This window comes from Columba livia, chromosome 1 (assembly GCF_036013475.1).
Source record: "Columba livia isolate bColLiv1 breed racing homer chromosome 1, bColLiv1.pat.W.v2, whole genome shotgun sequence".
Lineage (NCBI taxonomy): Eukaryota > Metazoa > Chordata > Aves > Columbiformes > Columbidae > Columba > Columba livia.
The window spans coordinates 80766805-80785633 of record NC_088602.1 but is presented as its reverse complement, the minus strand read 5'-3'; the positions used below and the strand labels follow the sequence as shown (position 1 = coordinate 80785633).

The following is an 18829-nucleotide window of genomic DNA, read 5'->3' as shown; positions in this document are numbered from 1 at the left end:
ATTTTGTATGTTAAATGAGCTAGGCATGTGGAAAAGTACCATTCCATAGATTATAGATGTACAGGGCAAAGTTAGGGTTGCTTGCACACCTGTGAACCTGGAATTTCCTGTCCTTTTTTTGAGTCTTTGGCATCCCAACCTCAATTGTGTATTAATCTTTTAATATCTTAAACGATAGTTTTTACATCATTATTATTATCCATATGAATATTTAACATTCGAGAGTTAGGCGTCCAAGTTCTTCTTGATGTAAATTCTAATGACTTGTCTTTGAAGTTTTAAACTTGGAGCTTGGAGACGGTCAGATCAGGTAGCCTGTGAGCAATAGCCATAGCAACATTATCTGTGATTAAAAAGAAAGCTCTTATTTTGGGGTAGAAGAAGGGATGAGTCACTGTGATAATATGCTGGTTTCAGGGAGTTGCAGGATCAGCCTGCTCCAACAACTCTGAGGCACTTTCAAGTACATTAAATGCTGCGGCTGCTGCTCTGGCAGTGAGATGCGCTTTGCCGTATTATGTTTACGTTCACTTATTATTTTGGCACGTCTCCCCAAGGAGTGCAAGCAGGAACAAGAATGTTGATTATGAACCGTTTATATCCCAGTCAAAGCTTCCAGAAATTTCCTGAGATGAAGAAAAAGTACTCTAATTAGTTCAAGAGCTTTTTTCATTCAGGACTATAATGAAGAGGGAAGCTGACCTTCTCAAAGCAAGGCTTCCAAGATACTGTTCCTGGAAATTTTTAGTAATGGGGAGGTCACTAGATTTTGTTCCCTTTGGCTTATATTTAGCTTACCTTCTATTTTTGAATTATAAGAGGAGCGGGACATGGGTCAAATGTGGCCTCTTGAAAGCTCTTCCGTCTTCTTTCCTATGATGCTGTTTATATGACTGTATATGAACATATACACATTTTTCTCTTCACCATGTGTGTAAATATATAGCAGCTAATTTAGTGTAATGTTTCTAACAGTCTACTTATGTACAATTCTCCATAAACCTAGTTTGTTAAAAGCAAATATATTATTTTACTGTTCTTATGCTTGCAGTGGCTAGCAAAATAATACCATGAAATGAACCTTAATCAAAGATTGGAACAATAAACGTTCGAAAAGACTCTTCACTATTTTGTAATCTTCAGACATGCATTGACTGAGCAATGCTAAATGTTTGTCTATATGAAAGTCCTGTCCTTCTGTATGGCTTAATTGTTGATATATTCAAAAAACAGTCTTATTTGACTTTTGAGTTTGTGATTATTTTTTCCCCAAATTTATTTTTTTAAATATATATATTCCAGGGATCAGAGAAATAAATTTATTCAGGGCCATAAGTTCTCTGGAAATCTCCTGTTACGATGTGCACGGTAGCGTAGCTGTCTAAAAGTATAGAAATAGTAGACTTACTCATTTTGCAAAGAGACTGATGATGCAAGTTTTCATATCTTAATATGCCCTCAGCTGCAAAGATACAAAAGATGAGATAGGGAGTAACAGATTTAATTCATTGGTCACAGTATAGTTTATACATTTAAGCCCATCTGGCCACTTGTATGGAACTTCACTTGGCTGTCTCCATAAAATCTGCAGCAACCCATCTTAACCTTGCCCAAATAGGCATGAAATCTATAAACCCAGCAGACACAAAGAGTGTATTAGTAAGAAAAGAATGAGTCTGTCTGGTGAACTTTCAGACTAGGCAGTGCACTTAGGATCACAGAAGATAAAGGAACCTGAAATATGAAATAAAATTTCCAATAAGGTAGCAGTCAAAGGCAGTGATGATACCTCAGCAAAATAGGTATTTGATATCAGTGTTGCAAAAACTGTAATCTGGAATCGTTCACTGGAAGAATCTGCTATTAATTTAACAATTTCCCATTCTAAAACGTATAACTTTCCAAAGGAGGTCTGTTATTCATATGATTTGTTGTGATTCCATTTCCTGTTTGTGTTGCAGTTTCTTAGATTTTATTTAGGGTTATTTCGGAATAAGGCAAGACATCATCATTAAAAAAAAAAAACAAAACAAAACACCTATTCACTCCTTAGTCTGTAGGTTAAGTAAATTAAGTAAGTAGGTTTTCATTTCTTACATAGTTTATATTAGTAGAATTAATAACAGCACCTTTCTCCATAAAACACTAATTTCATTCTGAATCTGATATCACTACCCATAGTAAAAAACAACTAACTCTTGGATTTACAGAAGAATAAAAATAGGTATTTCAAAGACTGAGCTGTGGACTGTGTAAAGCAATATCCACTCTGAGTAAAGGTTTCAAATTCTTACCCTCACCCTGTGCAGTAATGAAATTTCCAGTAAGCATTCACTGTAGTGGCAAAAAAACCCAGGAAGGCAGTGTTTTGTCTTGGAGTTCCTTCATTTCAATTAGAAAGCATTGGTCACTGACTGAATATTCTTACTGCTGTTCCTAGAAGGTTCTTGCAAAAGTTCAATACAGAAAGAGCAGAAGAGACTGATACTTGTAAGAATGCTTGCTCTGTTAAAAAACATTTAAACTGTATGGAAAAATACGTGTTCTTTGTTTCGATGTGAGATACTTAAGGAAAAACTGGTTTCGAAAAGGTCTGCTTGTTCAGTAATTATGACACTGCATGACTATTTTTGCCAATTCATAACTCCTGTTTTAGTTATCCTTTAGTATTTTCATCCACATCAAGAGGGCGGGATGGGTTATTTTGTACTATTATCTCTTTATGTACTTCTAAACATTCTCTTTTTTTTTTTTTGAAGTCAAAGTGAGATACTGTGAAGAGTAAGTTAGACCATGTAATAAAAGTTTTAAGTCATCTGTCAGGAACTACTAAATTAAAGTGTATCCCTCAATATCAGCCTCATGTGAACGTACTTTGAATTTGTAATTCTTCTGTGATTTTCAGTTATGAAAGTGGGTGTTTGGGTAGCTGACTTCTACATGTTCGCAAAGCTCTAAGAACAGACTACCAGTGTTTCATACTTGAGCTTTCTTCTACTTGCTGTGTTCTTTGGTGGCTTTCCGAACCTAGTGTTGCTTTGCTAAAGTAAAAACCTTGAAAAACTGGACTACGGTTACTTCAATTCTTTTCACGCTTCCTTTTACAGTTGCTCATTCAAATAAATTGGTTTTTTTGGGTGCCTTTTTTTCAGATTCTCATGGAAACCCTGTGTCTTCAGAAGATCAAGTCAGTTTAGCCCAGCAGATTTCTGATGTAGTGAAGCAGCCTGCCTTTATTGCGGGAATCGGTGCAGCCTGTTGGATTATCCTTATGGTCTTCAGCATCTGGTTATATCGCCACCGGAAGAAGCGAAATGGACTCACTAGTACTTACGCTGGTATCAGAAAAGGTGCCGTATTATATATTTTAATCCACTGGCTGCTGAATGCTTGTTTACTATTTACTTCATCATCAGTCTCTTGTTCTTCTAAGACTCGATGCAGGAATTATGAAATTACTTCAATACCTTCAGGAAGTGTGGATCAGGAGCCAATGCAGAAAGCAGCAATATTTACATTACGTGTTAAACCTGGCTTTAAAGCATAAGCCCTTAGCAAAACATGTAGACTAGCTTTTCATAAAGATGCTCCTACAATTGACAAATGTAAAGATGAATTTAAGGCTGGGAGCTTCCCATATGCCCTTGCTACCTGACACTACCCTCTGAAAAGGAGCCAAGTGGATGGTAGTTCATTGTCCGTCCTGTGCAGTCCTTTGCCTGCTGCTAAGAGTACTAACAGTGGTGTAAAGAACAGTAACGCTTTTGGTGTGTGTACTTGAATTTCCTTGTGTTCCAGGGGGATGTGGTGAAGTGGCTGTTTGCGAAAGCACAACAGTCAATGATACTTTCCAAGACTCTCTCGTAAATGCAGTGGTGAGACCCTTCTTTGGGACTGAATTCGGGCGCTATCTTGTATCTGCATTTGGTTAGAATGGTAGCAGTGGGACTAACTTGAAGCACTCTTCGTTTTTATGTTATTAATACATTTTATATCAGCTTGTTGGTGGGCAAGCAATGCTTTACAGTATACTCTGTAAAAGACAAAACTAGAATCTCTACCTGGAAAATCTGAAATAAAATTTCGATTTCTTCTGGTTAAATAATCTTTTGATTAAGCCCCAAAGTTGAAACTGGATTCAATAAGCTACAGTTCATTACATCTCAAAGCGGTACCTCATAGTCACTCATAGTGTGAGAACCCTAAATTCTGGAACTCATCAGAAAATGGGAGATCCTGCTTTCGTGGGCATAGAGGGAGAATGTTTGTTATTTAGCAATCAAAAGGTAGACCTAGACTTAAAAGGTGCACACAACTTAATGAATGAAAGGTGTCATGAGATTTATGTTCTTTAGTTCCTTCAAGAACAAATGTGTGATGAGCAAGATAGATAGGAAAATATGAAACAAACATTTTTAAGCGGTAGCAGTGTGCTGCTAGGAAAAAGAAGCACTGCTGAAAATAGCAAGTAGGAACATGGAAGTAGTTCTGGACTGTTACAGTTTGTGTGTCCTCTGGGCTATTGAAGTATCAATGCTCGCCATAGGCTTCAGGCACGGTGGTTGTAGCAGAGTTGTAACCTCAGGAGTCACGGATGCATTTCACCTTTGATTTTGTTCCGCCAAGATTTCTTAGATAAGACAGACCCCAACACACTGCTGCATTGGCCTGCGCTGTTTTGTTTTACTAATAGCATGCTGCCATACTGCCTTTCTACAGTTCTATCAAACTAACATCACTATGCTTTCAGCAGCAGCTATGATTAAGCAAGAGGCATACAATTTGTCCTTAAAAATGGTTACTTTAATGACACCAGCTATTGTTCAAAACAGCTGTATTTTTCAATATCTGCAAAAATATCTTTTGTGTAATTTGGTGGGGATTTTAATGAAAACATACAGAAAAGTAAGGTCTGCCTCTCCATTATCAAGTATTCTTGAAGGAAAAAAGCCATCTTTAGTGAAATATAAATTGCAAAGTAGTTTGCCACTCCGCAGTGCATCAAGTCATCACCATAAGCCCAAGCTTTCTTCAGTCTTGCATTTATTTATATATTTTTATGTTTAGTTTCAGGCCTGACATCTGTTAAACTACTTCACTACTCCCACACATACATATTGTGCTAGCAGTCTTACACACTCAGAAGAGTTTATTAATAGAAGCTCTGAGAGTTAAGTTGTTCTTTCATGTTGTAGTGATAAAGATTTCATTTAGTTGAACCTCTGTTCATCTGTTCCTGAGCTCCTTAAGAAACCAAACTAGGTTTAGTACTTGGCTCACAGGAAAGTAATCAGACAGTAGTTTAAGGTTTTTTTTTTTCATGTCCTTGTGATTGCAAATTAATTTTGAGACATTTGATTCTCTTTTGAATAGCTCTGGTTTAAATGCACCTTCTATTTTAATGAAAGCTCGCTACTATACTTCTGTATTTTTGAATGTAGCTAAATTAAACTTCACTGTGTGAAAAGGCCTAGCTCCAAGAAAATACAATGGAATTCCCAAGATAAAGAGCTCTGCTACAAATGAAGCCTGAATTGGGCAAATGCTCAGAGATTTTTCTTTTTTTTGCTTAGTGTCATATCCCTGGAAATAAATTGGCTTGGTAAAAGCAAGGGGAAACTGCAGCATAGCTTATGTTATAACAAGGCACTCTGAACTCCCCCCAAATACCAGAGTTATTGTAAAAATGAGATGAAGCAGTTGTTCTCTTAGCCAGAACCTTTTTTCTCTGTGCAAGGTTTACTCATCAAATTCTGTCTCAAGGCTACTTTGAGTGAATATTTTATTGTTTCTCTAAGATTTGTCTTTGCTTTCGTTAGATTGAAAAGGGCAGTGTTAGTTTTTTTCTGCCCATCAGTGAAAGAAAAACTATGCTGTCTTGTCAACAGGAGGGGGAGCATGTGCTAATAGGAAGAGAAGACGCTGGTGCTCTGTATTTGGATTAGAGACTCTATTGATCCAAACAGGATTTATAGTAGCTGCAAGAGTGAAGATTGTCAAGCAATATCGTTGTTCCATTGTTAACCTTTTCCTCTTAGAGCCAAGGGTTGAAAGGTAGAAAAGTATTACATTTAGGGAAATTTTTTTACCTTTTTTTGGTGGTTATTTCAGAAAGAACAACTGTGTTTTCTCATCTATGAAAACAAAAATTAATTGCTGCAGTAGGTTTTAATGACTTTATTACAGTGAGAGTTGGTGCCATTCTTGATTCAGAGACAGTAAAACAGCAGTTCTCTTTGTTCCTTTATATGATTATTATTTCCTCACTGAATACCTAAGTGCACCTATTAGTTCAGTGTAATGAGCATTTACTTAGTGAACTGCAGATAAGGTTCAATAGGACTTTGATAAGGCTTTGTTAAGGAATTCGTCATTCTGCATTCTAGAATGATTAACAGTGTGGGGATTTTGTTTGTGTTAGGATTTTCAGGAAGACTTAAAATACCAAACTGAGGGGTATTTTAAAGGCTAAACCACAGTCCAGTCCCCTCAGGAGCACAATAGAATATCAAGCTGCCTTTTTTGTTGTTTTTCCCAGAGTAGTACCTGCAGAGACAAGCTTCTTTCTGAATAGCAAATTAAATTATATTTCTATATCAATGTGACTGAACTACTGGGTTAGTTATATACATTTGTTTTATGTTCAGCTGTCTGCTAGATTTATACTAATGTGGTATGTTTCCCTTTCTCTCTTCAGCTTAATAACCAGTTTGTATTTTGTTTTGATTTTTCAGTCCCGTCTTTTACCTTCACACCAACAGGTATATATTTGCACTTTTCCCCCCTTCTTTGTTACTTTAGCATGTGTTTGTGGTACTGTTTCTCTTTTTCTGACATAACCAGCCCAGCTGTTCTGAAGGTTTTTCAAACAATTTCATTAATGACAGATATTATTTTGTTCTCTTAGTAGTGTATATTTGCCTTGTAGCTGACACTTTTTTCCCATTTGTGTGTACCATTTTGTCACATACCACTTGATGCAAGCATATCATTTCGTAGCATGAGCCCATCAGTTTGCACAGCCTGGGCTCTCTTTAGTGTCATAATGGAGTGGTGTGGCCTCTGCATCTAGCAATGCGAAGGTGCTTCTGATGGACGCGGAATGATTTGGCAGAGCCCAGATGCTGACCTGAAAAGAATTACTGGGATTATAGTTGGTGAAACATTTGCTTCTTTTCTTTCCTCTGAATCTGCATTAAACCAGTGTCCTAGTACTCGTCTGTTTAGGAAAATACAGAAAATCCAAGTGTTGTAGCAGTTAGGTTTCTCTGCTTGCTGCCTGAAACTGCATTTGGTCAATGAAATCTTAAAATAATCATCCCGTTCTACATAAACAGAGATGCATCTCAAATTCAGGGTGGGTTTAAAATCATATTCTATTTCTTTTTACTTGGAAACGTACAAAAAATGATGTAACCTGAGCCATAGCCCACCCAAGTCCATGAGCGCCTTTCCATTCTGACCTTCGGTGGGTCCCACTGTCCGGCAGCTCAGCGGCTCCTCCTCTGCAGCAGATGCAATCCAATATATTCGGCATTGCTTCTAGCTACAGCCCGAGTGAGCAGACACGTTGTTTCTTCCTCCTTTGTTCTAAATCCCTTATTTTCACAAGAGGTCTATGAGACTTGCAGGACACGTATATCCAAGCATGGTAAAAACCACCTGCCCCCTCCTCTGCAGACTCCCATTAGCTCAAAATCAGCACTGGGCTAATTTGGCCTCTGGGCAGGAGCTGAGTTACATCCCTCTAAGTTGCACCACAGATGAAGCAACCTCATGGCTGTCTGTGTTCATCCACACAGACCTAATTGTAACGGCTTAGATTCTTATCCACGTGCTGTTAATCACATGAAATAGTATCTTGTTTCCAAAGTCATCCTGTTATGTTCAGTGGAGCTCCTTACTGTTCAGCGTGAGTCAGAATGGCCCTTAATATTTCTGAAGTCCTTTGAGATTCACGGTGGAGACTAATTCAAACTATGATTATTTTGCTATTACTGTAATTGGCTTAACAGAGGGCTTCCATTGCAATCACAATTGTAGCACACTATGGAAATTATGCAGAGGTTGGTAGGTTAGCTAACATATATTTTCTCAGTTGGATTCTTAACATTAAAAGAAAATATCAGGGCTCTATAAGATATGTCAGAGCTGCAAAATAAATAGCACTGAGATTTTAAAGGAGAAATTAAAAAAAAAAAAAAAAGTAAAACATTTAAAGCAAAAAAAAATCCTTTTGCAATCCAGGATCCCAGTCATTAGTTCCATTGACTTTAAATGGAACCAGACCCTCTGCTTTAGCATTACCTACAGTAAAAGACTTAACCTGTAGCAGTGCATCCTACATTTTAATCCTGTTATTGTAATTACTGCCAGCATTTATCTCTCTCTTGCAGACTTCCAGTTTGGAGTTCTTCTAAAGAGCAGAATTTGGCTGCTTTTTTCCAACGCATTCCTAGTTGGAAAACGTAGAATCCATCAGCATTTGCAGGGAGGCAATCTCCTAAACCCTTTGCCAAATGCAGTGCAAATCTGCAGAATTTGTAGCACTGTTTCTTCTTGGATGTTTGCATCCTAAAAACTAACTTTTCAGTCATGATGCTTCCAGTGAAGGATATACAATCCATGCCAATAAATAAATGCATGTGGACATCCACTTTGTTAGTTGTAATGCTACTGATATGCTAGCAAAACTTTTCTTTCTAATTTAGGAAGTATTCTTTCTTCCAGACATTTTTTACGAAGGTAGATACATTTAATTTTTTAGATTAAAAAATATCATTGTAAAATGTTACAAAATGCAAAGCTCCTGTGGACTTTCAGAGTTTGCTTGTTCCATGAGTATAGTGCAGTAACATTCAGAAGGAGCATGTGTTTTTGCAGTAGGTTCAGCTGTAATGAGCCATTGTTTACATTGGAAGTAAGGTCTGTTATAGAATCATGATACCTCTTTAATCTTACCAAAATAATAAGGTAGAGCAAAGCTTTAACATCTAGCCATTCAGGAAATAAATACATGACCTAAATTCTTCCACAGAGTAGCTCCACTGAAGTCAGCAGAGTTATGTTACGGATAAGTTCAACCTGATGTATGGCTTCCTGCTTTCTTAAGCGATACATGTCTTTGTGTTTTTCGGAACAGAACTGAAATATAAAACTGGGTTGCAGCTAAGACTAGCAGTTATCAGGCAACACAAGTATTATGTATAAACCTGCATTTGAAGGAATAGCTCGCAGAATGATTAATGTATAATCAATGCACGTTTATTATCTCAGCTAAAATGAACAAAGGCAAATTTAATACTGCTATTTGAGAAGTCTTTTATGATTTTTAAATTATTTCCTTTTTTATCTTTAATTATTTCAGTAACATATCAGAGAGGAGGAGAGGCCGTAAGCAGTGGAGGCAGGTAATTATGTGCTTTATTTTTAAAGCTATAAATTGTGTGCAACTACATTTAAGGATGCTAGGAGTATAACTGTTCTTTTGAGTAATGGCAGAATAATCACTTGCAAAGATATGTTTTAATTTATGGTATTAATTTGTACATTTTGGTCATTTTTCTGTTTAGAAGGAGGATGTATGGTTTGAATTTTTAGGTTGGTTTCCAAAGAATGCGTTGCAATGTTTTCAGCTTTGTTAACCTGTAAAAATTGTATCTCAAAAAATGAGCAGCAGAGGGAGCAGTTTAACTTCAAAATAAAGACCTGGCTTGCTAGCTGATTAAGGGAGTAAAAGTAATTAAGTCGTGGCATTTATGAAGATTAAGAAATATAGCTGGTTCACAAATACTACAAAGAAAGAAAATGTTTATTTGAAAAAATTGCTGAAGACATAAATAGCTTGTAAGGTGACTTTTTAAGACAAAATCTTGCTATGAATGCAAAGCAGTTAAAGCATCACTTAAAAGAGATGGGGCACTGAAGGAGAAGGGAGCAGGTTTTAAATTTAAAGCCCCCAGCTTTTATAACCTAGCCCATTGCAGATTGAAGATTTAAGTAAAACATGTTTACTGGGTTTATATCATTACTTAATGAATGGCAATGGGCAAACCAGTAATTTGCATTTCCCGTGTAAAGTCAGAGTTTTCTTCAGAAGGGAAAATATCAGTTTTAGCAAAAAGGCAAGTCCAAGCAGTGTCACTTCAGTAGCACATCTTTTTTTTCTAGGTCACATTCAAGCATACCTTTTTCTAAGCATCTCAGAGATTCGACGTGATGCTGAAATAAATGCTAAAATCTCAGGGAGCAGTTGGGCAATAAAGTCCTATATTAATTCCTGTTTCACAAGTGGTATCTTGTGATTCCTAATTTGCAAGACCGTACAAAAATTCAGTAAGAGTAAAGATTAGGCATAAAATTAGACATTCCCAGTCTACTGGAATGTTTTGCAGAGGCGAGGCTGCGCTGCTGCTCCTGCCGCTGCTGAACCTGGCATGTTAGGAGCAGTTGCAGGTATCTCTGTCCTGCACTGTATGCTGCTGTGTTGTCGTAGCCATAAAACCACAGAGGAAAACCTCTAGAACAAGTTACCATGTGATTTTTGAGTGGGCAAATCCGTAAATCACTGGGTTGCTGCCTTCACCCCAGGATAGTGAGAAAATAAGAGAGAACAGAGATGAACCCTCTTTCCCTGACAAGGTTGTTCAAAAAGGTATGCAGTTAACATCCTTTGTGTTCTTTGTGCCACTGTGCTGTCTCGCCCTTCCCAAAGCACAAGCTAGACAAAGCACACTCCCATAGACTCAGAGGACAGAAATGAACCCAGAAGTGTCTACATCACATACAGTCGTTTTGGTGCTGCTAGAGAAGCAGTTTCATTTTTTACTGTCCTAGTTTTAAGGATAAGTGCCACAATCTAGCAGTGTAATTGATTCAAGGAGCTGACATCTATGCTGCCTTTGTTCATTTGCATATACAGCATTTATCAGATGTATGATGTACCAGGTTTTGTAGAATATGAAACATACTTCTGCAATGTAAAAAAGAAAAGTTATTTTTACATATAAAACCTTCCTCTGATTTCCAAACCTAAGGATTTCACTTTTTACATTATATTTGCAATGTTTTGGAGAGGCTTAGCAATTTTGCCTAGTGCAGTTATGTGAGCATGTTAAAGCATTATTCAGAATTCAAAATGTCACAGTGATATGTTTCGACATAATCCCCTATTCTGTCATGCAGAAAAAAAAAAAGTCTGTGGCAACCCCTTTCCTACACAAGATTCAGGTTATGGTCCATGAGTTGGATTGACTCCTGTCAATCCACACACAGCCACTTGCTCAGTCCACCCCCATCCCAGACCCAATACACTAATTCAAGGGCTTTGCTGCAAAGGTTAAAGATCTTTGGAAATTACAATGTCCAATCATCACCAGGCTATGGAGCTGCAATGCAAGTATCTCTTGCCTACAGTTCCGCCTAAATGGCTCCAGTTAGTAGAGTTTTTGTCTACTTATATACCTCACGCCATATTTCTTATCTGACAGTAGGTGTGAATGCAAAGTAAATTTTAGAAGCAAAGGACTTTTAACTCTCCATCCAAAATTCACTACACTAGTCCTGAAAGCAAAATGTTCTGGAAGGCTTTGTCTACTCCAAATGCCTGAAGATGTTTAATTGTAAAAGCAGAGTAGCAGGGAAAAAACAGGGTGTTTTAAATCAGTTGGCCTGCTCACTGCATAGCTATAAATTTATTTCAGATTTACAAAAAATACTTGTTTAATGTACATGTATTGGCTGGTTTGTTAGCGTGACAGTAAGTCAAGCCTCATCACCTCCCATGTTAAATTGTCAGATGACATGCAGTACAGAAACATATATACACATATATGTATAGATCTTCTAAATGTCATTCTAAGACTATGACTTAAGCTTGCAGCAATGACAGACTACATCCCACGAAACTTTCTGCATGCAGTTTGTATTCTCAACTTGCTGTTTAAGAGGATTAGCATATTTTATTTTTGAAGAGCATCACATCTAATATTATGGAGACTAGTTCCTGCACTATTTCAAAAGGAAATTTGCCTGTTAAATCCTGTGATGAAAGACACTGTATTCCTTTACGTATATATATGTCAGTGGCTAAAATTATCTATTTTTAAAAGCACCTTAGTTATCAAAGGCAATTTTAAGTTGCTAGGGAATGCTAATATATGGGACTTGTATTGTTAGTGTGGGAACTGAAGAGGCACCAAAGATTCTACAAAGAATTCGAGAGTCTTGCATGCTCACTAGAAAAATTCAGCAATATGGAAGCCAAGGAATGCTATTTCTTTCTACTGATGGCAGGAATACACTTTATTTCAAATGCAGCATTGATATCCAGATATTTTAAAATGTATTGAGTATATGCTGTTACTTTAAACTTGCTTAGGAGCTGCTGCTCTTCCACCCATATAAAGATTAAGCAAGTGGCTTACTCATTAACAGAGATGTATCACACACTCAATATGTTTAGTGAGATCCAAATACTCCCAAGTGACAGAGGTTTCTGTAATCTGCTGTTCCCTTTGATCCACTACAGTAACACTATCTGATGGTGGAGAGAACTTGGCTTCATAAATCACCAAGAACCTGGGAGTATTCACATCCAAACTCGGCTCTTATTTCCACGTATCCATCTTGCTTCCGTGTGTGAATTTTTTGTTTGTTTAACTTGCCAACTTCCCCATTTTTACTTTGCTTTCTTTAAGAAAGGGAGAAGGGACAGAAAAATAAAACCTTCCCAGGGGAAAAAAAAAAGTGGCAGGTAAAGGTTGCACACCAATGTATATGTGTGGTTCCACAAACTGGATTGATGCTGTCCTTGGCTGTTCACTTCAGAGTGTCTTAGCAAGTATCAGGTTATACAGGAGATTAGAAACCATTAAATAATTGAAGCAAGCTGTATTTTCCAATGCTTATGCTTTTAAATATGTGATATTATTTTGTAATATCTAACCTATAATTACAATGTGAAAATGCTTTTGTTTAATTTTTGAAATGACCAAGCTTTGTTTTTAAAGGCCAGGACTCCTAAACATCAGTGAACCAGCCACTCAGCCATGGCTAGCAGATACTTGGCCTAACACAGGGAACAATCACAATGACTGCTCCATCAACTGCTGCACCTCTGGCAATGGGAACAGTGATAGCAACCTTACGACGTACAGTCGACCAGGTTAGATATGTTTCTACCTTACTATAGAATCTTTTTTATACTTCTAATACCTGAGAGAATGTACAGGTTTGTTTGGTTTTTTGTTTCTGGTGCATTTAGACTTTATATAGCTTCTCCTCTATGTCACGATTATGCCTTTGGTTCCTTTTTGGGTGCCTTTTTTCAGTCCCCTTGGGGTAGTTGTAGCAAGCTGTAGGCTGAAGGAGCCCTTGAAAAGTTCAATGTTACCAAAAGTCACACCGAACTGATATGTTTGAGCATCTGAAAAAGAGCAGACAAGGTCATTTTTTAAGTTGTTCTCTACATCATTGTTGCTTGGATGGAGAAGCTGAAGTACCACAATGGCACTAGTGAGATTTTACTTCCAGCTTAGGTGTGATGAGAAGCAAGAAATAAAACACTGCTGCACTACTTGCGAGACAGTCTACTTTGGCACATTCAAAACCTCCCTTGGGGTGCCATTTTGTACAAAATTGCATAGCTGGTTTTCTGTTTAGGGTGTGTGAATAAAAAGGTGAACTTCACACTCTAAAAGCAATTACAAAATGTTAGGTTAAGTGGTAGTTCCCAGGAATTTGGTCGGGACTCAGAATGCTCTCGAAGAAAACCTTGTGAGATCCATGGGAACACAGCTGGGGAGATGTCTCTAGAAGCACTAGTTGTTGCACATTTTGTTTCAAATGGACCTCATATTCATTTTTTTTTAGCCTGGTTTGTGTTATTTGTGGGGAATGAAAATGGGTCTTTCCCACTACAAACATCTCTGGCTGATTTTTGCCAGTAACATTTCAGAGAGGGAGCATGGTTACCTATAGCGACGTTGCCTAAGTGCAAACAGCATTTACCTCCTGTAATTAATGTGAAACCAGCCATAATGTGATGGCAGTAATTCATCTTCTGCAATATGCTGTCTGACAGTGACCAGTGCCAGGTGCTTCAGAGGAAGGTGAGAGATATTAACATTAGAGACTTGTATCTTACCCTGCCCAAGGATATCACGTCCACAAATACCTATATAGATTTCTGATACAGAGATACTTGGTTGTGGCAAGTACAGACATACCACATCCTAGTAACTGAAACTTAACAAATTCGGAAAAGGAAGAGAATGCACATTTTTGAGAGTTGTAAACTTGTAGCTTCTCATCATGAGGTGCAGTGGATGGATTCTTTCTCAGTTTAGATTTTATATCAAGCTTGCTTGCGTTGCAAAGTGATTCCTTCCTTTCAAGTAGAGCTTATGAGCTTGAGGGTCAGACAAGATGCTTATAGTTGTCTCTTCTGTCCTGGAAAACATGGCAAATATTTTTAATTATGTCAGCTTGGGCTTGGCTTGTGCTCTGAAGCAGAAGAGTTGGATAACCGCTCTGTAGCTGTGAATGTGTTAAGTAACTGCATTTTTAATTTAAGCGTAGTACTGTCCTCCAATTGTACAGAATGGGAACGGGTTCTTCTAAAAGTAGATGCTATAAAAAATCTAACAGAATAAATCTTCTGTTACATAGGTAAGCCAGTTTTGTTTAAGTACTTTGTATGTGGAATTCTAATGTGTCTGTGTAAAAAAAAAAAATGTACCTACTGCATATACGGTATCGATTGTATTGCCCTACACACAAATCAGATGTAGCTGAAAATGGAAGAAGGAAAAATATGTAAGTGATTGTGCAAGGATATTATAGCAAAGCATGAGATATTAAGAATGAAGAACATGCTGGATATATAATTGGCCAATATAATTCAATAGACTTGGAAAGGAGGAAAGGCTAACATAGTTTCAGTAGGTGAGAAAAAAAGCAGAAATGGAAACACTTAAAAACTAGAAATCAAGAGCTGAAGACTGTGAAGCAATAAATAACACCTCACATAACAAAGAAAAATATATCAAACAGTAAGACCATCAAAAAGCACAAGCCAGGGGACATGAAATGTGCAATGATAAGCTGTACGTGGCATGTTCTGATACTGTTCCTTAATCACTGAAAATGTGAATCCATGGTTTTCTTTCTCAAGTAGTATTTTATTTCTCTTATTCAGGAAACATTTCTCAAAAAATATGTATGTATTAGGGAATATTTTTGAAATTGAACATCCTCTGTATTTCTTTTAGTATAATGGTCAACTCCCAAATTCTGTACTTAGTTTTGCTTAGCACCCTCTCCAGTAGATTAATTGTGGCCACAGGTAATGGAATGCAGGTTTTGGATCAAACTCATTAGCATAAATACCACATCGTTTAAAAGAGAAAAACTATATTCCTAGTGGTTGTTACATAATTATTGATGCATTAATCAGCCGGCAAATGAGAATTGTTTGCTTAATGATCATTGAGCACTGGTTTTGCTAAGCCTTCTAACTGCCAACCCACAGACTGTACTACTCCATTCAGTATTTTTCCAGTGGACTGTATATGGAGAGGAAAAAAAGTGTGTGGAGCTGCTGTCACACAGAGGCAAGAGACTGGGAAAGGCAGGCACACTGCTTCACACAGCATGGCCAGACCTTCAGTGCATGTCTGATTTACTCTGTGCAATAAATGGTGATATCACAATGCAATAACTATTAAAAGAATGAATTCATGCTGTCTATGTGATATGTATTTAGCATAGAGGACAATGGTATTACTTATTTTGCAATATCCAAAGTGACTAATAATTAGCAAAAATTCCAGAGTGCTTTCCTGTCTTTTTGTTTCAAACCAAAATATAAGATTGTACAAGGAAACGATGATCAAATAAAGTCTTGCTACTGGGTATTCAGTCACCTTTCACATTGTACTCTTTAATTCTGTTATGTGTAATCATTTTTCAGTCTTTTATAAAAATCTGTTGTGTCTCTCTTTCTTATCACAACTACAAAAGAGTCTAAATGCTGTTTGTTCTATATTGACATGAGATGACTGTCATGTTTAGTTATTCTCATTATTAGGTTTTAGTTGGTTTTTCCTTTAAATGCAAATTATCTTAATCACAATTATGGATTGGATATCTATACCCCTTTGAGAATAATGTCTAAGAATGTAAATGTTTATATGGCCACTGTAGAAAAAGCCCAGCAAGGTAAGTCATTGTAGGTGCAATTCAGAAGGTCTGAATATGCAGTGAATGAAAGCAGTGAACACTGCTTTTGAAGCAGTAGCTCATAAGGTAAATAATATTCCATAAGTTATTTAGTTAATTACAATATCGCTGCTTCATGGCTGCAAGCCATATAGTTATGCACTAAAAATTTTTTAAAGGGAATTTCATTGAAAGTATAGTGTAAGCGAACAGAATGACCTTTTCTTTTTTCTTTCCTCTGTGGTTAGCCGATTGTATAGCAAATTACAACAATCAGCTGGACAACAAGCAAACAAACCTGATGTTGCCTGAGTCAACTGTATATGGTGACGTGGACCTCAGCAACAAAATCAATGAGATGAAAACCTTCAATAGTCCAAATCTAAAGGACGGAAGATTTGTCAGCCAGCCTGGGCAGCCCACTCCTTATGCCACCACTCAACTCATCCAGTCAAATATCAGCAATAATGTTAACAATGGCAGCGGGGATACGAATGAGAAACACTGGAAACCCTCTGTTCAGCAAAAGCAAGAGGTTGCACCCATACAGTACAACATTATGGAGCAAAACAAATTAAATAAAGGTGAAGAGCTTTTAGCTTGTTTCCTCCCTTTAGGCATCAGAGGAGTTTTGACCTTCTGGTGCTAGGAGTCTAAAGCTTTCAGGTTCAGCAATTACAGACTTCTGTGGTGCTTTTAGATTTCTCCCTCTTCAGATTTAGATATCCACAGTTAGCAGTGTCAGAAAGTTAATTAGCACCACAGTAACCTTTAGATATTCAGTTTTTAATAAAAAAAAATAACAGGCTGTATCTTTAGAAAAGAGTTAAATAAAATACATTTCCTATGCATTTGAGATTAATTTAAATTTAATAGTAGTTAAGGGATTGGTTAGGACAGAAGCCAGATATTTTATTCATCAGCCAGATGCATGGTAGTCACATTATACTCTACCTTAAATTTTAAATAGGTCAACCCACTCTTCCCAGTCGTGGATGGAGACTAATTAAATCTACATGTTCATGTAAACGAATGAAATTTTGCATATCAGACTCTGTAAAATTCTATTGTGCTGTACACTGGGGACACAATTGAAGTGATCCAATTCATTTTAGACTTGTTCCTAGCAAGCCTTCGATTCACATATTGAGAGGCAATGCTACCGCACACAGTTTTGGAAACTGAATTCCTTTGTTGCCCTGACTGAAGTCTGTGGATCCAGAAGCTAAAAATAAATTGATTTCAGTGTTAACGGGAAACATCAGAATGTACTTTTCTGGCCTTGAGGGTACGTTTCTTTAATATAATGTGTGGGAGTTGGAAGAAATAGGTATGTGATTTCTTGCTAGTCCTCCAGGCTACCATGCAACCTCTTTTAATAACCTGATTTGCAAAACTGTATCCTTAGGAACTGGACCCATTCTAACTTGGAACTTTTTGCATGGATTGTTGTAACTCAAGTGATCGCATAGTGATAAGTTATCCATAAAAAGATACATTTCATTACAGGAATGTTGATTGCTCTACCGGACCCATCTACTCACAGAGGAGTTCAAAGGGCAATATGAAATCTGACACCTTCCCTTGACATAAACATGTCCAAAGAAAATTCAATTTTTGTGCCTCCTTACTAGAGGGTGAAAGCTGTAATTTTTTGTAATTATGTTTTCTTTCATGAACTGTGTATTACATATCTATTTTGGAATTAAAACATGTTTGGTTTTTATGCCCTCGAGGATACTGCATCTTTCAAACTGTGTATATTGCAGCTGCATATTCTCTAGCATATTGTAGTGTGGAAAGGCCCCCTTAAAGCATTGTCTGCTGACAGTCATATATACATATCTCAGGGTGTTGATTTACTGTTTATCCTCTGTGTAAACACATGCAGTATGTAGGGCTTCAGCGTGGTCTCTGGAATGCAACTAGGCTGAGAAACTATTACAGAATACACTCTGGTGTGGAATTTATCATTTTGCTCTTTTTCCCATGCTTACATTATCACAAACATTTCTGCAGCAGATGGGGACTGGATTCTTAGTTTTGTTTATTTTTGTTTTGATTTGGTATTTTATGAGTCAATATTCTGATCTTGGTTTTCTCATTCCCTAAGTCAAAACCATCTTGCTGATGATTATACCTATAGCTTTTGTGATGGGAAATAACCGTTTTGATGAGTTACATGCTGTGCTTCATTGTCACTACCTTATGCCCAGCGGTTCTGTTTATGACACAGTTTTATTTGCTTCATGAAGAGTAACTCAGCTCCTTTCTGTTCTCTGTAAATTATAATTTCTTTTTGGCATGAGAGTACTGTTTTGTCAGATGAGAATTTTACTTCTGATAAGTTTTACAGATCTGGTTGCCAAATCTAGATTTAAAAGTAACATATGTATATCAAGCGCTTTGGAACTGGAGAAAGAAGTTACAGCAATAGGCATTAGCAAAAAAAAGGCCCTGCCTATAGCTAGAACCTGCATGACCCAATATAAATAGAAATCTTCTTGGAGCCAGCAGACCTTAAGCAAAGACCTTCTCTGTTGAAAACCAAATTCAGTGAAGCTGCATTGTTGCTCCAGCAGGTCATTCAGCTCTTGTAATGCAGGGC

The 18829-nt window shown here is 37.2% G+C and overlaps 1 protein-coding gene across 11 annotated transcripts in view; it reads left to right on the top strand.

Annotated features, from left to right (window-relative positions):
- Nucleotides 1-18829, top strand: part of ROBO1 (roundabout guidance receptor 1) — a 736887-nt gene that overhangs the window by 696531 nt on the left and 21527 nt on the right. For 5 of the 11 annotated variants that reach the window (XM_065064416.1, XM_065064411.1, XM_065064438.1 and 2 more), the window contains 5 exons: nucleotides 3153-3350; nucleotides 6735-6761; nucleotides 9368-9410; nucleotides 13011-13165; nucleotides 16470-16805. In XM_065064416.1, the coding sequence (XP_064920488.1) occupies nucleotides 3153-3350; nucleotides 6735-6761; nucleotides 9368-9410; nucleotides 13011-13165; nucleotides 16470-16805 (759 nt within the window). The remainder of the gene's footprint in view (nucleotides 1-3152; nucleotides 3351-6734; nucleotides 6762-9367; nucleotides 9411-13010; nucleotides 13166-16469; nucleotides 16806-18829) is intronic. The other 6 variants (XM_065064469.1, XM_065064459.1, XM_065064484.1 and 3 more) reach the window with 3 other exon arrangements.